This window comes from Polistes fuscatus, unplaced genomic scaffold (assembly GCF_010416935.1).
Source record: "Polistes fuscatus isolate 324 unplaced genomic scaffold, CU_Pfus_HIC Scaffold10, whole genome shotgun sequence".
Taxonomy (NCBI): Eukaryota; Metazoa; Arthropoda; class Insecta; order Hymenoptera; family Vespidae; genus Polistes; species Polistes fuscatus.
In genome coordinates, this window is record NW_025112998.1 from 3,683,683 (window position 1) to 3,706,329 (window position 22,647).

General features: G+C 30.1%; 2 protein-coding genes and 2 long non-coding RNA genes across 5 annotated transcripts in view; 2 read left to right on the forward strand and 2 right to left on the reverse strand.

Moving 5' to 3' along the window:
- Window positions 1–485: 485 nt before the first annotated feature.
- Window positions 486–1,140, reverse strand: LOC122525895. The gene is made up of 2 exons (XR_006305904.1): window positions 661–1,140; window positions 486–595 (listed from the first exon to the last, which is right to left on the reverse strand). It is a non-coding gene; the product is annotated as an uncharacterized LOC122525895 (long non-coding RNA).
- Window positions 1,141–1,666: 526 nt separating this feature from the next.
- Window positions 1,667–10,216, forward strand: LOC122525892 (acidic leucine-rich nuclear phosphoprotein 32 family member A). Its single transcript, XM_043648930.1, has 8 exons — window positions 1,667–2,191; window positions 8,692–8,835; window positions 8,925–9,044; window positions 9,135–9,247; window positions 9,338–9,429; window positions 9,505–9,569; window positions 9,652–9,772; window positions 10,054–10,216. Exons 1-8 carry the CDS (start codon window positions 2,144–2,146, stop codon window positions 10,113–10,115), a joined length of 765 nt encoding a protein of 254 aa, XP_043504865.1. The 5' UTR covers window positions 1,667–2,143; the 3' UTR covers window positions 10,116–10,216.
- Window positions 5,132–6,336, reverse strand: LOC122525893. Its single transcript, XR_006305903.1, has 2 exons — window positions 6,034–6,336; window positions 5,132–5,352 (listed from the first exon to the last, which is right to left on the reverse strand). It is a non-coding gene; the product is annotated as an uncharacterized LOC122525893 (long non-coding RNA).
- Window positions 10,217–15,166: 4,950 nt separating the features above from the next.
- The window catches only part of LOC122526122 (amphiphysin), a 30,885-nt gene continuing 23,404 nt past the window's right edge, over window positions 15,167–22,647 (forward strand). Inside the window, exon 1 of one of the 2 annotated variants that reach the window (XM_043649305.1) lies at window positions 15,167–16,181. In XM_043649305.1, the coding sequence (XP_043505240.1) occupies window positions 16,113–16,181 (69 nt within the window). In that variant the 5' untranslated portion in view covers window positions 15,167–16,112. The remainder of the gene's footprint in view (window positions 16,182–22,647) is intronic. The other variant, XM_043649306.1, reaches the window with a different exon arrangement.

Below are 22,647 nucleotides of genomic sequence, written 5' to 3' on the forward strand. Positions count from 1 at the left end.
CATTTTAGCGTTGTAATTTTATTTTTAAACAAGAAGAAAAGATCCAATTCGTGATACGACAAAAAATACAAAATTAAATCTTTTACGTTAAATAAAAAATATTTATTTCATTTTCTTCGAACATTTTAACGATTTAATGTACGAGGTAAAATGAATTTTAGTTTTTCCTATGGTAAAAATTATCGATATTTTGTAAGTTAAATCCATGGGGTTTGATTTATTTTTCACACGATATACAAATATTTACAATAAATTTGCATATGCATACATACACAATATTTTTTTACAAAATAAAATATTTTCTACTTATTTATTTAGTTAATAGAACTTTTAGAATTTCAGTTAAATCGATTTCTGAAAAAATCGATTATTGTTGTATCTTTTAATTTGAAATCGTATGATGCACTTGACATAGTAGTGCTCAAGTTGATAATCTAAAGAAAGATGACGACTAATAAATGAGAATCTATTTTTACAATTAGTCATACAATACTACGCTTCAGTGTTAGGTCAATTAACGATCTTATTTCAAAATATAACCATTAATAAACTAACGTTTTCATTAATTGCATATAATTGAATCTTAGATATCATCCTAAAATGATACATCTTATTGATAACATAATACATATACATTATATCGACAAGATGAATACTTACAAATGTCCGAATACCCTTTTAATTGTACTAATCCGTTTCAAAGACATAAACGAGTTTAAAAATTAGAGGTTAGAAACTTGCGGAAATTTATTACCGACAATGGTACATTGTTTGACAAAAAAAAAAAACGAATAAACAAATAAAAGATAATCCTATCGCATGACAATAACGTAGAGAACAATTTGTATTTCAATTAATTTTTTGAATGCTTTTAATAATTTGAATGTAAAACAAAATGGCTACTGTTTTTCTAGGAACGAAAATAGTAGTCAGATTTATATTGGAAATATTTCCGATGTAAATTAGATGGAAATGTATGTTAGGATGTAAAGTAGTAGATAGGTAAGTAGGTATTTCGTATTTAACGGTTAAGAAAGAAGGTAACGACGAAGCCGACGCAGTAGAGCTACCGGTGCAATCAATGAGCGCATATTGATCTCTCAACCCTTCGTGAGGAATCAACTACGTATACATAGGGACGTAGGTATTGCTTATATTTCAAATCAAAATTAGAGGATAACGTTCGATAGATTTATTTATTTTTTTTTTTCCTCAACATTTTCTACAATAATCCCTGATCGAAGAATTCATACTAAAAATTCTTTACGTCTAATGTTTTAAACAAAAGAAAACATTTGTAAAAAGAAAAAATACAAATTGTGACTATAAACCGCAATGGATCAGAACGATTACGTTATTCGATTGAAAATTTGAAATAAAATTCAATTCGATCGAGATTATATTCGAAAAGATAGTAATAAAGAAAATAAGAAGAGAAGGAAGACAAATAATATAATCACACAAATATTTGTATTAAATTGTAAGGTTTGATGAAGAGCTGTTGAAAGCTCGAAGATAAAATAAAATTATATAGATAATAAGAGAGAATTCAAAAAGTGTGCCTAACGAGAAAAGGAAATATAGAGAATTTAGGAGTATGTGAATTGTGCTGCTAGGCGTCGCGTCGATCAGGGGGGGCTCGAGAACGGAGGTAGGTGATTGGTGGTTTTGAAAGTAGTTCCAGCATGTGTTCGTTTCCCACCTTGTCGGCTGGTGTCGCGTGGGGGACCAGTATTACTCCGTATTTAAGAGTAAAAAGGAGACAGAGTTTCGATGGAAAGAGATAATGTTAGGCCGAAAGAATAAGAGAGGGTGAGAAGGGAGAGTAAGATAGAAAGAGAAAGAAGAAAGGAAGGAAAGAAAGAGAAATAGATAGATAGATAGATAGATAGATAGAAAGATAGAAAGAGTGGAAGAGAAGTATAGGGGCCTAGGGCACAGAATCGAACCGCCGTTGGGTTGGCTCCACAGTAACGCTGGTAGTTCTGTCCGAGTGGTAGTGACCGATCGTGGCTGTCCGTCCGTCATATTCCCGGTTTGAAAGCAAGGTTGCGGGTAGTTGTTGCGACGCAGGAGAGAGAAGGTGCAGTGAGAAAGAGCTGGTGTTGAGGAAATTTATCAAAGAGAAGAGGATCTACCGGTCATGGAAAAACGGATTAATCTTGAGAAGCGGGGCAGAAAACCTGCCGAAGTAAGCCGAATTTAATAAACTACATATTTATTTTATTGCGCGTTGCGTTGCGTTCCGTTGCGTTGTGCTGCGCTACGTTGCGTTGCGTTGCGTTGCGTGCCTTACGTTGCTTCCTTTCTTTTCTTTTTCTTTTCATATATATTTACCAAATGTGTTTAACCTAAAGTGTGTAAAATAGAAATAGAAAGATAATCAAATAGAAACATGATCTTGTTCAAGATATACTACGTGTTTCTTTATGATCATGATGATCATGATGATGATATGTGCGTGTACTTTCGAGGAGAAGTTTACGTGTGAAAAACAGAGATATAGTAGATGCTTTGTAGGAAAGAAAGAGAAAGATAGAGTTATATACGAATATCCTCGTCTTCGTCGTCGTCATAGTGATATTGCAATGATCATCATTTTCATCATCATCATCATCATATCATCGTTGTCGTCGTCGTCTTCATCTTCGTCATTGTATCGTCATCATCATCGTCATCGTCATCGTCATCGTCATCGTCGTCATCATCATCATCATAATCATCATCATCATCATCATCATCATCATCATCATCATCATCATCATCATCATCATCATCATCATCATCATCATCATCATCATAATCATCATCATAATCATAATCATCATCATCATCATCATCATCATCATCATCATCATCACCATCGTCGTCGTCGTCGTCATCGTCGTCGTCGTCGTCGTCGTATTGTCGTTATCATAATTGTCATCACAGTAATCATAGTTCTTGTCATTATAGAGAAACAAGAGCATGGTCTCTCAACAAGATTCTAGCTCTCTCTTTTTCTGTCTTTCATCCTCAACTTTAACTTTAGAGAATGCAAAGAACCAAAGCGCACAGTGTTTTCTCGTGACTAGTTCGCCGCTTCTGACCGCGTGGCTTCACGGTCGGTCTCGAAGAGCGAGCGCCGACAAAGCGTCTCCTAGCTGCTAACCGACATGGGATAACTCTTTCTCTCTTTCTGATTTTTTTTTCCATCAGTAATATCTGTTTTCTATTTCTTTCTCTCTTTCTCTTTTTTTCACTTTGCCAACGAGACGCGAGGAACGACAAGCATGGCGTGCCGCTTCCCTCTCGAACGAACGGCAATGTTTTTCGATATATTCTTCCTTCTATCTTTCTTTCTTTTTTTTATTTGTGATTTATCTTTTTTCTTCTACTTTCTTTACTTTCTACGTATGCTTCTCTCTCTTTCTCTTCCTTTCCTTTTTTTATTTATTTACATATATGTATATATATATATTTTTTCTTTTCTCTAACTATTTATTTATGTATTTATTACTAGTATTTTATTGGATGAAATACTTTGAATTTAAGTTTATTTTTATCCGTTTGTTTGTTTTATTTGTTTTAATAAGATAGAATCCATCTAGCTAAGTGTTCGAAAATACTTATTACGTATATTTACATATGTATTACGTATACTTCATTAGTTCAGTCATAGTACTTATTTACTTATATTATATACTTACTTAGTAGCATCAGCGCGTAACGCGATCGGCCATTTGCGTAAGAAAAATCGGCGTAGAGGAGCGGCTGTTGATTGGTCGATCGAGTCCAACCGAACGAACTCCTTCGACCAATCGTTTGCTTACATTTTCCCGAACTTTCCCGGCTACGACAGAACGCATTTTATTCGATTGCATTCAATTTCAATGCTTTTTCCCTCTCCTTCTATTTTCTAATTATTTTTCTAATAATTAGATGAAAGAGTAATATATATGGTATGATGTTTTCTCATGAATAATATTTCTCTAGGTAAAAAGAACGACAGTGTCACATTGTCGTTTCAAGTTATGCATTTATTTCTTCTTTTGCTTTTCTACGTGTTGTGCGTTAGGTTGTGTGTTGTGTTTTGTGAAACGTATGGCGCGTGGAAAGTAAAATGTGTTTAATCGATGAACGAACACACGCCGGCGCTCGTAGTAATGGTCGATTTATTTTTATTTTATTTTCTTTGTTTTATATTACATGTATTTTTTTCTATTTTATTTACGTTATTTGTAAATTGTGCTGCAATTTGTAAAACTATCTCTATTTCTTTCTATATTTACCACGCGCGCATACACACATACATATATCATATATATTATAGCTCGTGCAGTGATAAGTACGTCGCGTTGACTTTCCTAATGGCGGATTATCGAAGAAACATATTTTCGAAAATATGTTGCTAGTTTACTCCGTAGATAAGAAACTATCTTCTACTTCTACTTCTTCCACCTCTTCTTCTTTTCTATTTTTATATCTTTTTATTTCTTTCTCTCTCTCTCTCTCTCTTTCTTTCTTTCGAATTCTTATACATTATATTTCTTTTGATTACTTCTATCTCAAATTAAAAAAAAATCCTTTTTCTTATCTTTTTATAGTTTCTAAAATTTCCACTAGAGTGCATCATCATCATCTTCAATTTTCGTTTGTTGACCCTAAACGGTTTGTAGGACCACCACGATTGTCGTAATACTTCTTCCTCAAGAGTGAGAGAGAGAAAGAGAGAAGAACGTGATGCTTGGCACGCGAGTAATAATAATAGAACGATATCATACATTTACTTTCTTGTTTTTTAAAGAGAAAGATAATTAAAGAGTAAAAATAAGAAAGTTTCAAATCTGTTAACAGAAAATTTAGACGATCGAAGAGAATTTGTTTACTTGTCCTTTCGAACAAATTAAACTGAATCCATTTCTGTTATTTCGATAACACATATATAAGTTAGATTAAATTAATTATTCCAAAATGAACAATTTTTATATTTTTAAAAATATTTATTTATTAACGTTAACAAATTGTTCAAAAATCACGTCAAACTTTCCTACATTTTTTTTTGGTAAATTAATTATTTAAAATATATCTATTAAGATTAGTTAAATATTTTGTAACAATGTTATTTATTTTAATAGTATATAATATTTTCTTTTGTTTTTATTTCATTTAATTGCAGCGATAGTTCAAAAAACAAGATATCGTTCGAATAGTTTGAAATTATGTCTTATAATTCCCGCGATATGGTTAAAGTGTTACAACTTGGAGAGTATTTGTATGTCATGTTAGACAGAATGGAATACGTAATACAGCCCTTCTTTTCGAACCAGCTAACCATAACAGTGTCCGCTCCTGTGACCCAACCATCGTCGCCTACGACGACATAAGACGATATTGCACTCTATCTTTCTCTTTTTCTCTTTTCTCTCTTTCTCTCTTTCTATTTCTCTCTCTCTCTCTTTATCTTTTCGAGGGATGACGTTTATTCTTAGGATTATTTTGTTCACATTTTTTTAATGATAAGACGATAAAGTCCAATTGACAAAATGGTGTCTCTTTTTGAGGTTACGTGTGACACAACATATGTGAACACGTAGACATATTTATACTCTTTCGATTTGTGATAATAACAATAATAATAATATTTGATATTAATATTATTTATAATTTTTCGTAATTTTAGAAAAAGAAACCAATAATTAGGAAACGGAATTGGAGTAGAAAGAAATAAATATGGACGACCATTCAAGTTTCTTATCAGGCGTGCCACCAATTCGTAAATAATTTTATTATTATTATTATTATTATTACTATTACTATTATTGTTGTTATTATTATTGTTGTTATTATTATTATTGTTAATTTTATAATGTGTAACATAGATAATACTATATATATACACACATACCAGATATATGAATGGGTATGTGTATTATGCAATAGAGAGAAAAAGAGAGAGAAAGAGAAGGAGAGAGAGAATATATGTTCCGGAGTCGATAGTATATAAAAGAGACGCGAAACCTTGAGCTTACTATATCATCACAACGTACTTACGTTTCACTTCGTAGTCCATGTCTTGAACTTCAAAAACTTTTAATCTTCTTTTTGAGAACATCTTTCTTATCGATCTATAAATAAGTCTTTTCGATTTTACATATTACTTTTTTTCTTGTTTAATCCTAGCATATAATAATAATAATATATATAATAAGTATAGTATAATCGAGTTGTGTGTATTACGACACGAAGGACATGTGTTACTATTTTCACATTTAATCTATCGTATTGATCGATACCAATCGGTAGGATTGATATCGAGAAAGAAATATGGACGGTCATTTTTTATACGCTTATCAGCTTTCGGTAATTTTTGAAAAAGTAGAACAAAAGAACATAGATAATGCGGGATTAGGATTTTAAAAAAGGGAATCAAAAGATATGGAAAACATTCTTTTTTTTTTGTACCGGGTTTGTCAACTTTTTGTAATTTTTGAAAAAGTCTTTTTTGTAATTTTGTCAGGTGTGCCATCAGATTACAATTAAGTCAATAAAATGAAATAAAACAAATTAGGTCATGTATAAGAAGTGAAAAGATAAAACTGAGGGAAAAAGAGGAGGAAAGGAGAGTTTGAAAAATTAATAAATATATTTAGTTGCATTTTTTTTGTACGTACGCGTTTCGGTGCGGTCGCGTAGTATTATATAAATCAATTATATCGAGAACGGTAAAAAAGAGAAAGAAAAAAAGAAAAAGAAAGAGAAAGAGAAAGAGAAAAACCACGAGGCGAGAGGTGGCCGGTATACACCCACACCGATGAAAGAGACGTACACGAGTCGAAGAACAAACTAGAAGCGGGTGGATGCGCGCGAGCGAGCGAGCGCATTCACACATACAAGAGTGACGCACCAATTCACGGTCGCCATTGTTGTTGCTGCGTCGTCGTCGAATTGTACGGTGTTCTCTTTCAGACTGATCCCTTACCGTTGCAACCGTTAATTTTTACTCAATCAAAATACTTATTCGTTTTATTTTCAATCGTATCAAATTTTAACGTAAAAAAACACGTGTAAAATGTTAATTATTATTCGGTGGTGTGGCCTTGTTGCTGTTGCTTCGTCGTCATCGTCGACGTGTCGTCGTCGTTATTACGTGTCAACGATCGCCGCTTGCATAGCGGCAGCCATATTGGACGAGTCCATTCGACCGCCATATAGTTGTGACGATCATCGACGATCGACGCGCTCAAATTGCATCTGCTCATGTATATGTATATGTATATGTATATGTATATACTTAAATATATACCTTATTTATTTCCTTCTTTTTTGGAAGGGGGAAGGGAGAGCGGTCGAATAAAAATTCTTCATGTTTATTTACGTTGATCGTGTTAACTTCTCGAAAATACTTAACATTTTATTTTGACATATATCGATGAGAGACGTGGAATACAACACCAAGTAGTCGCTAGTGTTCCTCTTCAAAATATCCGAGATCTCTTTCACCCGGCATGCGTTTCGAAGACGCGCGCGTGGGCGTTTGCTCTTACGCATGTTCCTTGTGACGTAGATGATGATGATGATAATGATACTAGTGATGTAGATGTCCGTTCAAATGCCCCGCGCAAGAAACACCTCTTCTTCCGTCTATACTCCTAATAAATATTTGTCAATTTTACTTTTTTAGATCCCAATCAAATAAAATAAAATAAAGAAAAATATTCTTAACTTATTTTTATATATATTCCAATCTTTAAGATAATATCTATTCAGAATTTGATATGTAGTTTTTTTTAAATAAAACTTCAATTATGTCTAACTCGGCCATTCGATATATTTTTGGCGGGAATTTTGAAAGACGAATTACAAGAGAGTCATCGTTTGTGACATTGATATTTATAAACCATTTGCTTTTTATATTTTATTATAAATGTCGAAAGAATTAATATATTGTTTATAATAAAGCACATCATCCCTTGTCCATGTTTTTAATTGTTTTTTGCGCTAAGGAGGAAATACGCGGATTCGTTAGCATCGCGTGCCGGCTGTTCCTCATGCCGCTAAATAAGACGAGAAAGAGAATGAGGAGGACAACGACGCACCGCTATATGCATTCTCCGCGGCTTGCTTTTTACCCCTCTTTCCTTGCCCCCTTTTCCCTATATTACATCTCATTCGATCCCTCCATACACCCCTTTCTTTCTTTCTAGCTTCCTTCCTTCCTTCCTTCTCTTACAGCCCTTTTTACTCCTACTTCTCCATTACCTACTCCTTTCCGTTATGTTCCTCGTTCTCTTCTTCCACCTTCTCCCCTTCTACACCCCCTTTTGCTTTTCTCTCTTCTCTCTCTTTCTCCGATCAATAAAATAGCCCATCTTCTCCCGCGAAAGCTTATCGGTCGTTCGAATACCAACGACTAAAATTTCTTTATTTTATTTTATTCTAATTGATTTATGTAGTAACGATCTATGTAATACGTGAGTCATTTGAAAAAAGAATATAATTTAGTTTTATTAAAAAAGAAAAAAAAACTATGAATTAGTATTCAATAAATTTATGAAAAATTTTATTTAAGAAATGAATTTTTAAATCTACAGTTTTATATATTTGAGATTATGTCTGTGTATTATTATATATGATATATTCTGTTTATTATTAGTATTATTTTGTGTTTCGATTTCATATAGTAATTAAAAAATGTATTCTATTTTCTAGATCAAAGATTTGGTTCTTGACAATTGTCGGAGTACACTTATTGCAGGCCTGACTGATGAATTTGTCGCTTTAGAAGTATTGAGTCTTATCAACGTGGGTCTTACCAGTCTAAAAGGTTTTCCAAAGTTGCCCAATTTAAAAAAGGTGAATAATGGTTGCACAATACAAAAATTATTGTATCTATGTAAGTATATTTCATATTAAATTTTCGTTATATTTTGTTTTTTGTCCAGTTGGAATTAAGTGACAACAGGATTTCTGGAGGTTTAAATCTCTTACACCAGAGTCCCCAAATAAATCATCTTAATCTTAGCGGGAATAAAATCAAAGATATTGACACCATTCAGCCATTGGTAAGCTATTTTTGTTTATATGTATGTGGTATATTTTTTTTTATCATAGCATATTTTGGTATAATAATTCATAATTTTTTTATATTGCAGAAGGAATTCAAGAATTTGAAATATTTGGATCTCTTTAACAATGAAGTAACAAATGTTGATAATTACAAAGAGAAAATCTTTAGTCTTCTACCAAATCTACGATATTTAGATGGGTACGATATTAATATAAAAATTTATTATTTTATTTATTTAGATACTCCAATTGAGGAAAAAATTCCTTTACTACTTTTCTATAATTTTAGTTTTGACAAGGATGACTACGAAGTTGAAGACACAGACGATGATGAAGTTAATGGTAACGAAGATGGAGATGCTGAAGAAGATAGTGAGGATGGTGAGTAAAAAATTATTTAGCTTGCTATAACAGAAATAAGAATAAAATAATGTATTACTTTAATGTGTTTTACAGTTTCTGAAGACGACGATGAGGATTACTTAAAAGGTTTAGCTGCAGTCTATCAGAATAACCTTGAGGTAAGTTTAAATATTTCTTTTTCCAAAGATTTACTTTTAGATGTATACAAATTCAATTTTACTGTAATTTTCTTCTCCGTAGGACGAAAGTGACGAGGAAGATTACGTGGGCGAAGAGGAAGAGGAAGGAGGAGAGGAGGAGGAGGAGGAGGAGGACGATGATTATGATTATGATATATTTGAAGTTGAAGAAGAAGAGCAAAGTAAAAATATTATTTTAAGATATACACATTTCTCTTTAAGGAATTATTGCAAAATGATCACAATCCTACCTCTAATATTCGTAAAAATATAAGAAATAGATTTCTTTTGCCGTTGAACATTAAGAAACCTTTAGCTATTACCAAATATTACTTGTGATTTGTATTTTAATAAGTTTTGTTGTAAAGTCTTATCTCAAGTTGATTTCATAACGAATACGCACAAAACTGCATTCCAGTGAAGATTCCGATAGTTTTCTTAAAGTTTATTTTTGTTTATCTAGATGCGTCTTCTCAAGCCCGTGGAAAGAAAAGAAAACACGAAGACGGGGAGTCAGGGAACTAGAGAATCCTAAGGGAAGAAGAACTGGCATCTGATACTGCTTTTAAATGAATGTAAAATTCTTATAAATATTAACAATAATTACAACACACGGTAAAGAGAAAGAGAGGGGAGAAAGAGAATAAGAGAGAGGGAGAGGGAGAAAGTAGAAGAACACACAGCTGGAAATCAAACGTAAAATTGACCGACCAATGACAGAGAGAGAGAAAGAGAGAGACTACAGTTATAGTAGTGGAGTGATGAATTTATTGATAAATTATTGACTGAATAATAATTTTGTTTGTGAACAAAAAAAGGAAGAAGGAAGAAAGGAATGAAAGAAAGTATGAAAGAGTAGAAGAAAGAAACAACAACAACAGGATTAAGAAGAAAACAAACAAACAAAAAATACAACAACATATTAGATAAAACAGATTTAACACAGATTAATAAGAAAAGAAGAAGAAGAATTAGAATTTTTTGAGAATGGCTAAATAATGTGAAATGGAATTTATATATAATAATATGATAACATTAAAATAATTAAAATAGGACTGCATTCCAGCTAGACACAGCACGTTTTAGTTATACTAACGATATTTTATATAGAGTATATAGTTAGAGTATTAGTGGTGTTGCATAATGCGTGTGGGTGGGTGGGGTAGATCAAAGAAAATGGGATGAAGGTTTGATAATTAACATAGAACTCGAAGATGGAAATAGAGGGAGAGAGAGAGAGGAGATTGTGAGGAAGGGCTGGGGAGGGGAGTGAGGGGATCAAGATAAGAACACGAGGGGGTGGTTTTACACTTGAAGGAGCATATTTGTCTGTTAGCTCCAATCGGCCAAAGGCTGGTCACGCTGGAATGCAGTCATCATCGTTAATCAGTAATAAGGTTATATAAGTTACATTTTAAATATACATTATTATTATTAATATTATTATATTGTAACATGAATATAAGTATAGAGAGAAAGAACGAGAGAGCGAGAGAGACCGAGTGAGAGAGAGAGAGTGAAAGAGGAAGAGAGAGAAAGAGAGAGAGAAAGAGAAAGAGAGTAAACGAGGAACAACTTTTGTACAGGTTTACACACAACCATACACAATTATAGAGATGTTTGATCTACATGATGCATTATCTCTTGTGATGATTTTTGGAACAGAAAATAAATAAATAATGAATAAATAATTAAATAAATAATAAATAAATGAAGAATGTGAACGAATGAATGAAAAAAAAATAACTAACGTTACATTAATGATAAAAAAAAAGTAATTTGGACTGTAAGGTATGATATATATATTATAAAATTATGTGCTCATTTCTAATCGAGCTTCGTAACACATTTCACAATACAAATATTATTCGTAAATATATATATGTATATATATATAGAGAGAGAGAGAGAAAATAATATACATACATATATATACGAATTCACGAAAGTGAAATTCTTTTACGAAGAAAGAAAATAATTATAATAATGATAATGTTAATGATAAATTAATGATAACGATAAAATAAACAAATAATATTATTAATGATAATGATAATGATAAAAGAAAAGAACATTAGATATTTATATTTTCTCTTATCACTCGGATAATGATGAAAGCTTTCGAGCGTAATATTAATCATTGTCAAAAGAAAAAAAATTATTAACGACGACAATTCTCTCGATGACGATTTAATCTGACTTAAAAAAAGTAAAATCAAGACTACTCTATGTTTATAATAAAGCAATGATTTCGTAACGATTTATAATACGAAAGAAAAAGAAAAAAAGAATTGGTCATGTTGTCTTTTTCTCTCACGAACATTTAATTACTTATGTATGTATGCATTTGTGTACGTGCGTTTCGATAATCATTCGATTCAAATAATGCAATGCAACAAAAGGAATGAAACGAAAAAAAAGGAAAAAAAATCAACAATAACTAACAGAAAGAAAACAAAGAAAAAAATAAAATAAAAGATATTATTTTATTTTAAATATATAAATCAGAATAACTATGCGTAAACACACATGTACACACACTCACACACGAGCGTATACACATCACAAATAAACAAACATATATTCAAATCACATCATACGGCCTGCATCAATATAATAATATAAATCAAATCTTCAAGACGATATTTCGATAATAATTCGGTATAATAATTAATGAGATTTATTATCCTTTTTATTTTTTATTTATGAATTTTTGTATTTTCTAGCCCCTCCTCTTACGTGTACCCTCTTACCCTCTTAACATCTCCTACTTTTTACTCTTCCATATGTTAACGCGTTCAATACGTGAAATATTAATAATAATAGTTATAATAATAAAGGTTGAGAGCGATATGAATTAAGTGGTTTTTTGTCGATCAAGTTTTTTTCAACAAACGTGTATTTTTGCGTACTACCATTTTTACTAGTGTGTTTGTTTTTTACTAAACAACTCCCCAACCCAATATAAACCCTCAGCCCCATTTTTGCACTCAACGATCCATTTCTTTGAATTTGTTTTCTCTTCTTTTTACATGACATCAATTAATATATATATAAATATATTTATATATATTATTTTGTAGATTTATTACTATACAAGTCGGTGATTAGGAAAATGTGGGATCTAAATGTTACAAATTAAAAATAGAATTAGTTTATTGCGTAATTCGTATAATTAAGTCATTTGCCATATAAATAACGCAATAAATTAATTGAAGAAAAAAGAAAAAAAAATAAATTAAATTTTATAGACCCCAGACCTTTCGTAATTACCAGTTGTCATAAATATAGAAATAAATAAAATTATTCATGCGAACGCGCGTGAGATCTGCAAAAATCCTACAACAGACGATTTTTATCAAGAGATCAACTGCGTCGTAATAAATACATATGTGGTACGAATAAATAATAATAATAATAAATATCAATGATAATGATCATGATGATAATGATGATGATGATTCGCCTTTAATTCCTGTCTCTAAAGTTACCACTGTGCTGAGACTTCTTTTTATTACCATAAGTGCGAAAGATAATGAATATTTATGAGATCATATTAATTATTCAATTATTGCCTCTACATACATATATATATATATGTGTGATTTTGGGAAAAACAAAAGGAGAATAACAAAGAAAGAAAGAAAGAAAAAATTTACATTCGTGCTTTCGCACTTCCTCGATTGTAATAATAATAATATTTAAAAAATACAAAAAGGCAGGAAAAATGGGAAAATCTTTGTCCTTTACAAGTGAAACAATGAATATATAAGGAATTAATTTTGGTAAATAGAAATGAAAATTAAAATTAAAATTAAAATTAAATTACGAATGAGTTAAAAATTAAAATAAGCAAAACAAACACACAGATATGAGAAAGATTATATGTAGTTAATAATGAGACTGTGTAACACAAGTAGAGAAAGAGAGAGAGAGAGAGAGAGAGAAAGAGTGTGACAGATTGAAAGAAAGAAAGAATGAGAGAGAGATAAATAACAAATAAAAAAATTTAAAAATTATAATATGAATATAGAGAGTCGAGGATCTGGCGCCTCCTTGTCGCCAGTTTGGTTATGGCCTTATCCAATTTTACCAAGACTAAAGCAAATTTATATTAGGTACAATGAGTATATATGAGACGTGTGTACAGGTCCAAAAGTAAAAAAATATTATAATAATAATACAAAAATAAACAAGTAAACAAGAAAATAATGATGAGGAAGAAGAAAATATTAAAAAGAAAGAAAGAAAGATAAAATAAATAAGAAATTATAAAATATTCCCGATCTGCAATTTATAAATTGCGGCTCGCGTGGAGGATGATATATATATACATATATATATATATATATATATTAAAAATATACACACAGACACACAATTTAAATTATAAATAATAATAACAAAAACAACAACAAGATGCAGAAGAAGAAAAGAAAAAAGAGGATAAAAATTAAATTATAAATAATATAATATAATAATATAATATTAAAAAAACAAAATAATAATAATAATAATAATAATAATAATAATAGTAATAATAATAATGATAATATAATTATAATTAATTAATATTAATAAAAATGTAATTAAAAAAAGAAATAAGAAAAGGAAAAAGAAGAGAAAACATTCCGCGCGCGATCCGCGACAAATATACGTACAGCCGCACACATTCTCAGCATACATCACACGCATACACACATATACTTTACACGTACGTACACATATACACTTTTGTCAATTGCGATTTTGGATAGACCATTTAAAAATTTAAGGGGAATTTGTCTATCTCGTCTCTTATTCTATACATATATTATCAAATATATATACATATATATATATATATATATATTAAAATCTGTGTATCGTCTGCTGTCCTCTGTTTCGTTGTTGAGAAGTGGATTTTTAATCATATATATATATATATATAACAAGTTTGTTTATTTCGAGTAATATCCTCCAGAAGATCATTGAAAAGAAAAAAAACAAGAAAAATAATTTATTAATAAAACCCTTTACAAATCAATTTAATTGAGAGTGCCGATGTGTGACGTCACCACACTATTCTACTATACTTACTGTACTTTTTCTGTCATCTATCTTTATTGTTACAACCCCCTTTTCTGTTTTTCTTTTCTTTTCTTCTATTCTTTTTTAATTCGTTTATTGTTAGTTCAATTAATTGATATATAATTGTTTTTATCTTATTCGTTCTTTGCAATACTTTGTTAGTACATTTATTAACGTGTTTGTTCAATTATTGTTTTATATTCACGACCAATGCTTCAGGAGCGTATTCGTGGGGATCCAAAAAATAACTTAACACTTGTTTTTATTTTTTTAAATAAATCAATCGTATTTAAAAATCTATTAAATGTTAAGCAGATTGTTTTGATTCTCCTATATGGTGGACAGTGCTGGATGAATTGAAAATTCTGTAGCTTCGTAAGTTGGTCATACCAATCATCGATAAATAAATTCGTCCATTCGAAAGCATCTAACATAAAATTAATACATATTTTTTATTATATTGAAGGAAATAATTCGTATATAAATTTCTTATTCCGTAGAAGAAATGAAAAATAACAGGAAAAAGAAGAAGAAACGATTCGATTCGTCACGAAAAGAAACGAGATACGTGTTGTACCAAATATGTCATTAGTATATATACTTGTTCATTCGAGTTAATTGAACCAATACTTGATATGTATTATTATACAGCTATATAATATATAAGAAAAAATTCAGTGAAACCTTGGTTTGCAAGCATAATTAGTTCCAGAAATTTGCGTGTAATTGAAAGTACTATTGCATATCAAAGCAAATTTCGTCATGAGAAACATGTAATGGAAAATTAGATAATAATCCACAATAAAAATGATATAAAATACTAAGTAAAAATTAAACAAGTTAATCCGCATTTTATTTACGTAGTAAATAAAGTTGCCGTTTGCCAAGCGTATTCGTACTGTTCATATTGTAAGATATCAAATCAAAATATTCTGCTAGTCTTGGAGAATCCTCGTAAACCAAATTACTCGCAATCCGAGGTTTGACTGTAATACTTATAAAATTCTTTTTCCGTAAAAGAAATGAAAAACAAGAAGAAAAATAAATAATCCGAATCGTTGTATAGAAGAACGAGGTACGCTTGGTACTAGATACGTCACTGATTGATACATTTGAGAGAACATGAACGCCGCCAAGCGGCGAGTATTGAAGTTCTAAGAGTCAACATGGCCACGGCGCGAGAACTCTCGTGCTTGACGGTCGTCAGTGTCTCCTCGCGACTCCGTCCGTGTGTTTGTTCGTTCGTAAGATTGCGGAATTGATTCGTTTCCGCTCTTTTCGTCTTCGACATATTCGGATTAGAGTTTAGTGATTCGTTAAATAAGGAGGTTATATAAAGCGGTAAACGAGATAGAATTAACCTCGTCGTTGACACCATCACTATTCAATCATTATCATCATCATCATCATTAATATAAACATCATATACGAAGGCGAGTGTCGAGGACGAAGATGGCCGAGAGTAAAGGAGCGCTGATTGCGAAGACAGTGCAAAAACACGCGGGTAGAGCGAAAGAGAAGGTACATTTACGTTTCATTTCTATATAGACTTAACCTATATTTTCAAACAGTAATAAATATATTTATGTATGTATGTATGTTTGTAAATTAATATATATGACACACATGCATACGTAGATACGTTTAAATATTGTATAAGTTAATAAAAACTCGTGTGTATGCGATTACTGCGAACAGTATGTAACGAATTACTAATATCGTTGTCTCTCTTTCTCTTTCTCTCTCTCTCTCTCCTTGTTTTTCTCTTTCCATCTCGCTTGAACTCTCTCGCGATTTTACACGATCTTTCTCGATGCATTCTACGTATCGTATGTATGTTAGGACTTGCATACCTTTATAACCTCTCTCACTTTTTCCGAGAGACAAGATCTTTTAGGATTTATATATACGTAGATGGTGGTGAAAACTTTTGAACCTAACATAGAAATTATTTTTTTATTATGTCTCTCTAACTTATTTTTATTTTTCGATTTTAAACCTTAAACTTTTTAGGAAAGAGTAGGCTCGATACTTTTCAATCCATCTTCGTATACACGTACATGTTTATTTGTATGAGAATAAAGAAGTAAAAAGTACGAAGTTGGACTCTGAACGATCGTTATTCTGTTGACGTTGAGATTTGATTTTTATTATTATTATTATTATTATTATTATTATTATTATTATTATTATTATTATTATTATTATTATTTTTTAGTTAGATTTAGAAGTTCTTTTATTTCTCTTTCTCTCTTGGAGAGTCGCAATTTCGTGTCGTAGGAAGGCACGAAGGTGTCTTATATAATCAGTAAATATGTACCAGCACACTTGTATACCGGCGTTTCGTTTAAAATGACAATTATGCAACTCTTGGTTCGTCTCTTTCCATCTTCTTTCACGTTTTATTGCTTTGATACACGCACGTATCTTTTTGTCTATCTATTTTATTTTCTCTCTCTCTTTCTCTCTTTTTTCTTTTTCTTTTTCTTTTTTCTCTCTACGACTTCTATTATTTTTCTTAGCAAGCCAAATGCATTACCAAGACGCTAATTGATAGCTTTTGCTTCTGCTTCTGCGCATGTCACCTGACAAGGATTATCTGTTACCCCTTTATGATCTTATGATGTGACTATAAAACGCTCGTTATATTATATTAGTCGAGAAAAAGAAATGAAAAGAAATAATACCTTTTTACACTTATACTTTCTATTATTTTTAAGCAACGATTTCATTTAGATAAATTTTAAGATAAAAAACGTGATAAGAGAAACAAAAATGGCGCCTCAACTTTTTAGCAACTTTATTCAATCTTTTCTTTTTGTTTTTTTATTTGTACAGCAAATTTAATTGATGTAATTCTGACTTATTCAGTTTAGAGATAAAAAAGACAGCCTCGATATTATTTTGCAGGAATTTGAAATCCAATTTATTCGTAATTTCATATGCGGATTATGTTTTTTAATCGGTAATATTTGTAATTTATTATTTTGCTAGTAAAAAAAATACATATCCTATTTGTAGCGGGAAATTTAAATCGGTTTTTTTTTTTGTTATTCGAATTAACCAGCACACTTTTTTTCTTTAAAGTTTTATCGTTATTATGAGTTAATTTTGTCGTGTAACAAGTGGTAGGTTTTGAACGGATATTCTAATGTAAGATATAGATCATATCGATCGATTTATTCGAACGAAAACGAACGTGTAATTTGAATCGGCGCGACTGAACGAAAGTGAGTTAATCTTTATGAATCTTATCTTTTAGTATTACTTTTTTTAAACGTTCCATATAATTCCAATGTTCTTACAAGGATCAAATATTTTCCATGAAAAAACGTCATAGACTTTCTATCTACCAATCGGAACGATTTTAAACGTGCGATTTTGTACCGAGACCTTGTACCAATTATACGAAGTCTGGAACAGAACAAAATTAAAAATCTTAAGCTAAATGTGAGCCAGGTTTTAATGAAATATTATTTCGAGGTTTAATTAATGGTTTTTATTTACTATTAAATTCTAAATTTGTTTGTATTCATTTAATTTTAATTAAAATTAACATCATACACTAACGTCCAATAAAATTTGAGATTTTTATGGTTAACTGTTTTTCGACCAATCAGAGACTTGTGCGAATTTTTGTTCTTTTTGAATATAAGCCATAGATATAATTTCATTCAATGTTAATTAGGATTCGAATTATCATAATAAATAATAATAATAATAATAATAATAATAATAATAATAATAATAATAATAATAATAATAATAATAATAATATAAACACACACAGGCACGCACTTATGAATAAATGCATGCAATGCAATAATAAACATGAAAACATTTTACATGTATACTTTAAATGTTATCAAAATGTAATTTTATTTTTATATTGTAAATTTTGCTATCAGTTAATTTACATATGCGCATTAACGCGCATGCGACCGAAACGAATGCGAAATTTTTGTAAATTTGTAAACGAAAGTTAAATACAATAATAAAATAGAATTTAACAAAAATTAGTTAAATGATAAATGGATAGATATTTGATCGTACAATTTGTAGGTGTCCAGTTCTGCCTTGAAGCCAAAGGTAATATACAAAGTTATCTGGTAGAACCGGTCTATAGTATCGCCATGATGGGATTACTTCTCTCCCATTGGAATTAAGGAACGGTGTCGAACTCCAAAAGGTTCGAAAGATTAACTTTAATTTCAAGAAAGAATATTTTTCATATTTCTAAATTAATTATTGAACCTCATAGCTGATATTTAACGATAAATAAAACATTCCAACCTTCTGATTGATCCGAATAATTTCAATCAATTTAAAAGTAAAATCAATTTGATGTGAGTGAAATTTCAAAGCTGATGACCAACAACAATTGCAGCTCTCTGATTGGTATATAAATAATTTCAATCAATCCTAAAAAAATAACTTTTATATTTAAAAAAATAATCATTAAACTTCATAGTTGATGATTAATGAGAACAAAAATTGCTTTACTCAAAAAATTTCAAATTTTATTTGATGTTAGTGCGTAGCTTTTGGTTTATCTTAGAGATCATCAAATTCGAAAATAGTTTAGGAGCGAACTGTGTGCAAGTTACGATTTAACGATTCGTAACTCCTATAGAATGTCTATCAAATTATATACACGGTGTCAGATATGAGAATTATTATGTTTTTTTTAAGTTTACTAATTTATGCAAATGTCGTATAGGGTGGATCAAAAGTCCTCGAATAATTTTTAAAATCGAGTACCCACTTTCGACACTTTTTAGATTAATTTCTAAAATAAATCTTATAAAATGATTATATTAATAATCAAAATTACGATCACAGAAAAGGGTTGGAATGTAGAATAGGATATAGGAAAAAGAAATGTGACGAATAAACGGTTTTTAATCGAGTATCTATCGACTCGAGGCGAAGAAAGTTCATCTATGTATCGAGTTTCAGTATATAAACCTGATGCTAACGCAAGAAGAGCTTACCTTTTACCTTATACCTTACCTGTTACACAGTTTAAACTTCAGGCTCCGTTATCTCGTACATTATATTAGGATTTATCATCGTCTTTTGGTGGTTTTGATCTAACGGCATTGAATTTCTCCAAGGGATCCATTAAATTCTGAATAAATACAGAGAAAAGAATGAATATGTTTTAACATTACATTTAATTGTACAAGATGCACAATTATTCTTTGGAATTAAATATTAATAATAAAATTAGTTACATAAATTTCCTAAATAATTTTAAATGTTAAAAATTAATTCTAACTTTTTTCGGAGAGTTCATTTTCGTTTTTTATATATATATATATACGTTTATTTATTTTTATATTTAATATCATAATGTGTAAATTATTTACCATTTTTAAGATATTATTTCTATGTTAAGCTCAATACTTTTCAACCAACTTAAGTAAAATCAAATATATACGTAAAAATAATCTTAAATTGTTAATTTAATAACTTTATAAATTATACACATGTATAATTTCATTATTTTAAGTATTATATATTTAGATCTTATATTGCAATATTTGATGAGGTTCTAAAGAGAGAAAGAGAGAGGGAAGAGAGTAACGCAGTGTTGAAGTTTTCTACAAAGCAGGAAGTCGAAGTTGTTCATAAGTTTTCCTAGGCTTCACTGAAAGATCGCTAAAATCTGTCCAACTCGCCTAGGAGTTACTATTCTCGTCGTTGAGAGTCCCGGACACGCATTTGCTTCACGACCGTACGCAAATATATCTACGAGCTTGCAGCTTTCGGTGACACTATCTTCGTCTTACGAGAGCTTCTTCAGATATGTCATGATCTTCTTTCATGAGTTCAACAGAAAGAGAGAGAGAGGGAGGGGGGAAATGACTCTAAATTGTCGTTGAAAAATTATCTTCTACATCTTCCGGTTTCTCTTTCTAAAATGTTTCCCTGTTTTACTCTAATTCTATATTAACATATAATAATTATAATATGTTTATATATATTGAAATTATAAAAATATTATTTAATTTTCATATTATTATTATTTTTATTATTATTCTAATAATATTCGTAGTACACCTGATAGATACTAAAATTTATATTAATTTTCTTCATTCAGTTTTTTGTACTTTGCCGGTCCACGTATCACTGCATAATTCATACTTCTATGAATACTACCTTGGTAGTCTATACAAATTTGATATATTATAATTATCATAATATACTCTGGCGAAATATAAAAAAATATAATAATAATTCTTCGGGTATAATTCCGCCATCTTGGTTGTACAAATATATACGGAGAGGAAAAATAAAATTAAAATTGTAAAAAGGATTCTTAGGTATCTCAAAATTGATTTCAATCACGTTCCTTGAGAGAGTAGAAAAATAAAAAAAATTAAAATATTATTAATAATATGAATTATTACCGACTTGTGGAATTGGTTGAAGTAAATTATGTGTGTGTAAATTATCTGTTATATATCATATTTAAAGTAAATAAAAAAACAATAGTTAGAAGATAAAGATAGGATTTATCTAAATTTCTTACAACTCGTAAAAGTATCGAGGATAACAGGAGAAGTCTTGATAACGGTCTGCGGCATCGATGGGTATTTGAATGACCTTTCTTCCTCAAATAGAAAGGTGTTACCAGTTAGACGTCGCGTGCTTTTACGCGGCCTCTCTCTCTCTCTTTCTCTTTCTTTCTCTCCCTTTTTCTTTTCTTTTTTCTTTCTTTCTTGATCATGCTCGCGGCCTCTTGAAGAACGTCGCTCTCCAAACATTCTTTATAGCCCTATTCAATCCTTTACGACCATACTTTTTCTCTCGCTATTACATATATATTTTTATTTACTTATTAAATTATTTATAAAAAAAAAAATCATTTTATTCGTTTGTCTCGTCTTACGAATTCCCCAACGTTACTTAATCATATTATTATTATTATTATTATTATTTTTTCTTTTTTCTTTTTTTTTAGTTCCCTTTTCCTTTTTACGATTCTCTTTTTATTTTATTTTTGTTATTGAGTAATAATTTTTGACGCGATTTACTTTGTCTGTTGAGTCGCAAGATGGAGGAGGATTCAATATGGCGCTGGCTTCATTCCAATGTATATATATTCGGCGCCTAACATATTGAATTTATTTATTTTATTTTATTTTTTCTTCTCTTTTCTTTTCTTGTAGGAATAGAAAAAATATGGGGTAGGTCCAAGGTTCCTAGACAATTTAAAAAAAAAAAGAGAGAATCGATTACTTTTCTTTCAAAATTATTAGAGGATTAATCTTCGTCCAGTCCGGAAAATTCATTCAAAATTTTATAATCCTTCTGAAGAAATAAAATTACCTTAATATATTGTAAGTTTAATTTTATAATTTTAATTTTTTTCTTTTTTTTAATTCTAATCTTAATTTTATTTTGTAATTATAATACTAATGACGTGAGAGATGGGGGTCTCTTTTTATTATTTTTATTTATTCGTAATATGTCGTTTCTAATATTTTCTTTTCTCTTACACACCTTTGCTGTCGGTCATCCTCTTCTTTTCTTTTTTTTCTCTCTCTTCTTTCTTTTAATCTTTGAAAAGAGACGCTACAATTTTCTTCTTACATCATCGTTCCAAAGATATATACTATGTGCTTCTCTTATGCGAACATTATACACGTTCAACTACGGTGGGGTTATTAATAACCATTAGCTTTCCTGGCTCCTTGTCAGATGTAAGTACATCTCTCTTTTTTTTTTTTCTATTTCTTTTTCTATGTTTTTCTTCCTCCTCTTTTCATAAAATAGACGATTTCTTTATATATTTTTTCTTTTTCCATAAGAAATTACTTCAACCGATTCACGTAGGTAATTATTCACATTTTATTTTATTTTATTTTATTTTATTTTAATTTTGTTCTCTTAAGTTCCGCGATTGAAATAAAATCCTGGGATATTTGGAATCCTTTTTTTTTTATTCCTTTTTTCCTTTTTCATTTTGTTCCTTCGC

Coding starts and splice junctions, on each gene's coding strand:
- LOC122525892 (XM_043648930.1), top strand. CDS start 2,144: ATGGAAAAACGGATTAATCTTGAGAAGCGGGGCAGAAAACCTGCCGAA. Junction 8,836..8,924: donor AGTTGCCCAATTTAAAAAAG/GTGAATAATGGT, acceptor TTTTTTGTCCAG/TTGGAATTAAGTGACAACAG. Junction 9,248..9,337: donor AATCTACGATATTTAGATGG/GTACGATATTAA, acceptor CTATAATTTTAG/TTTTGACAAGGATGACTACG.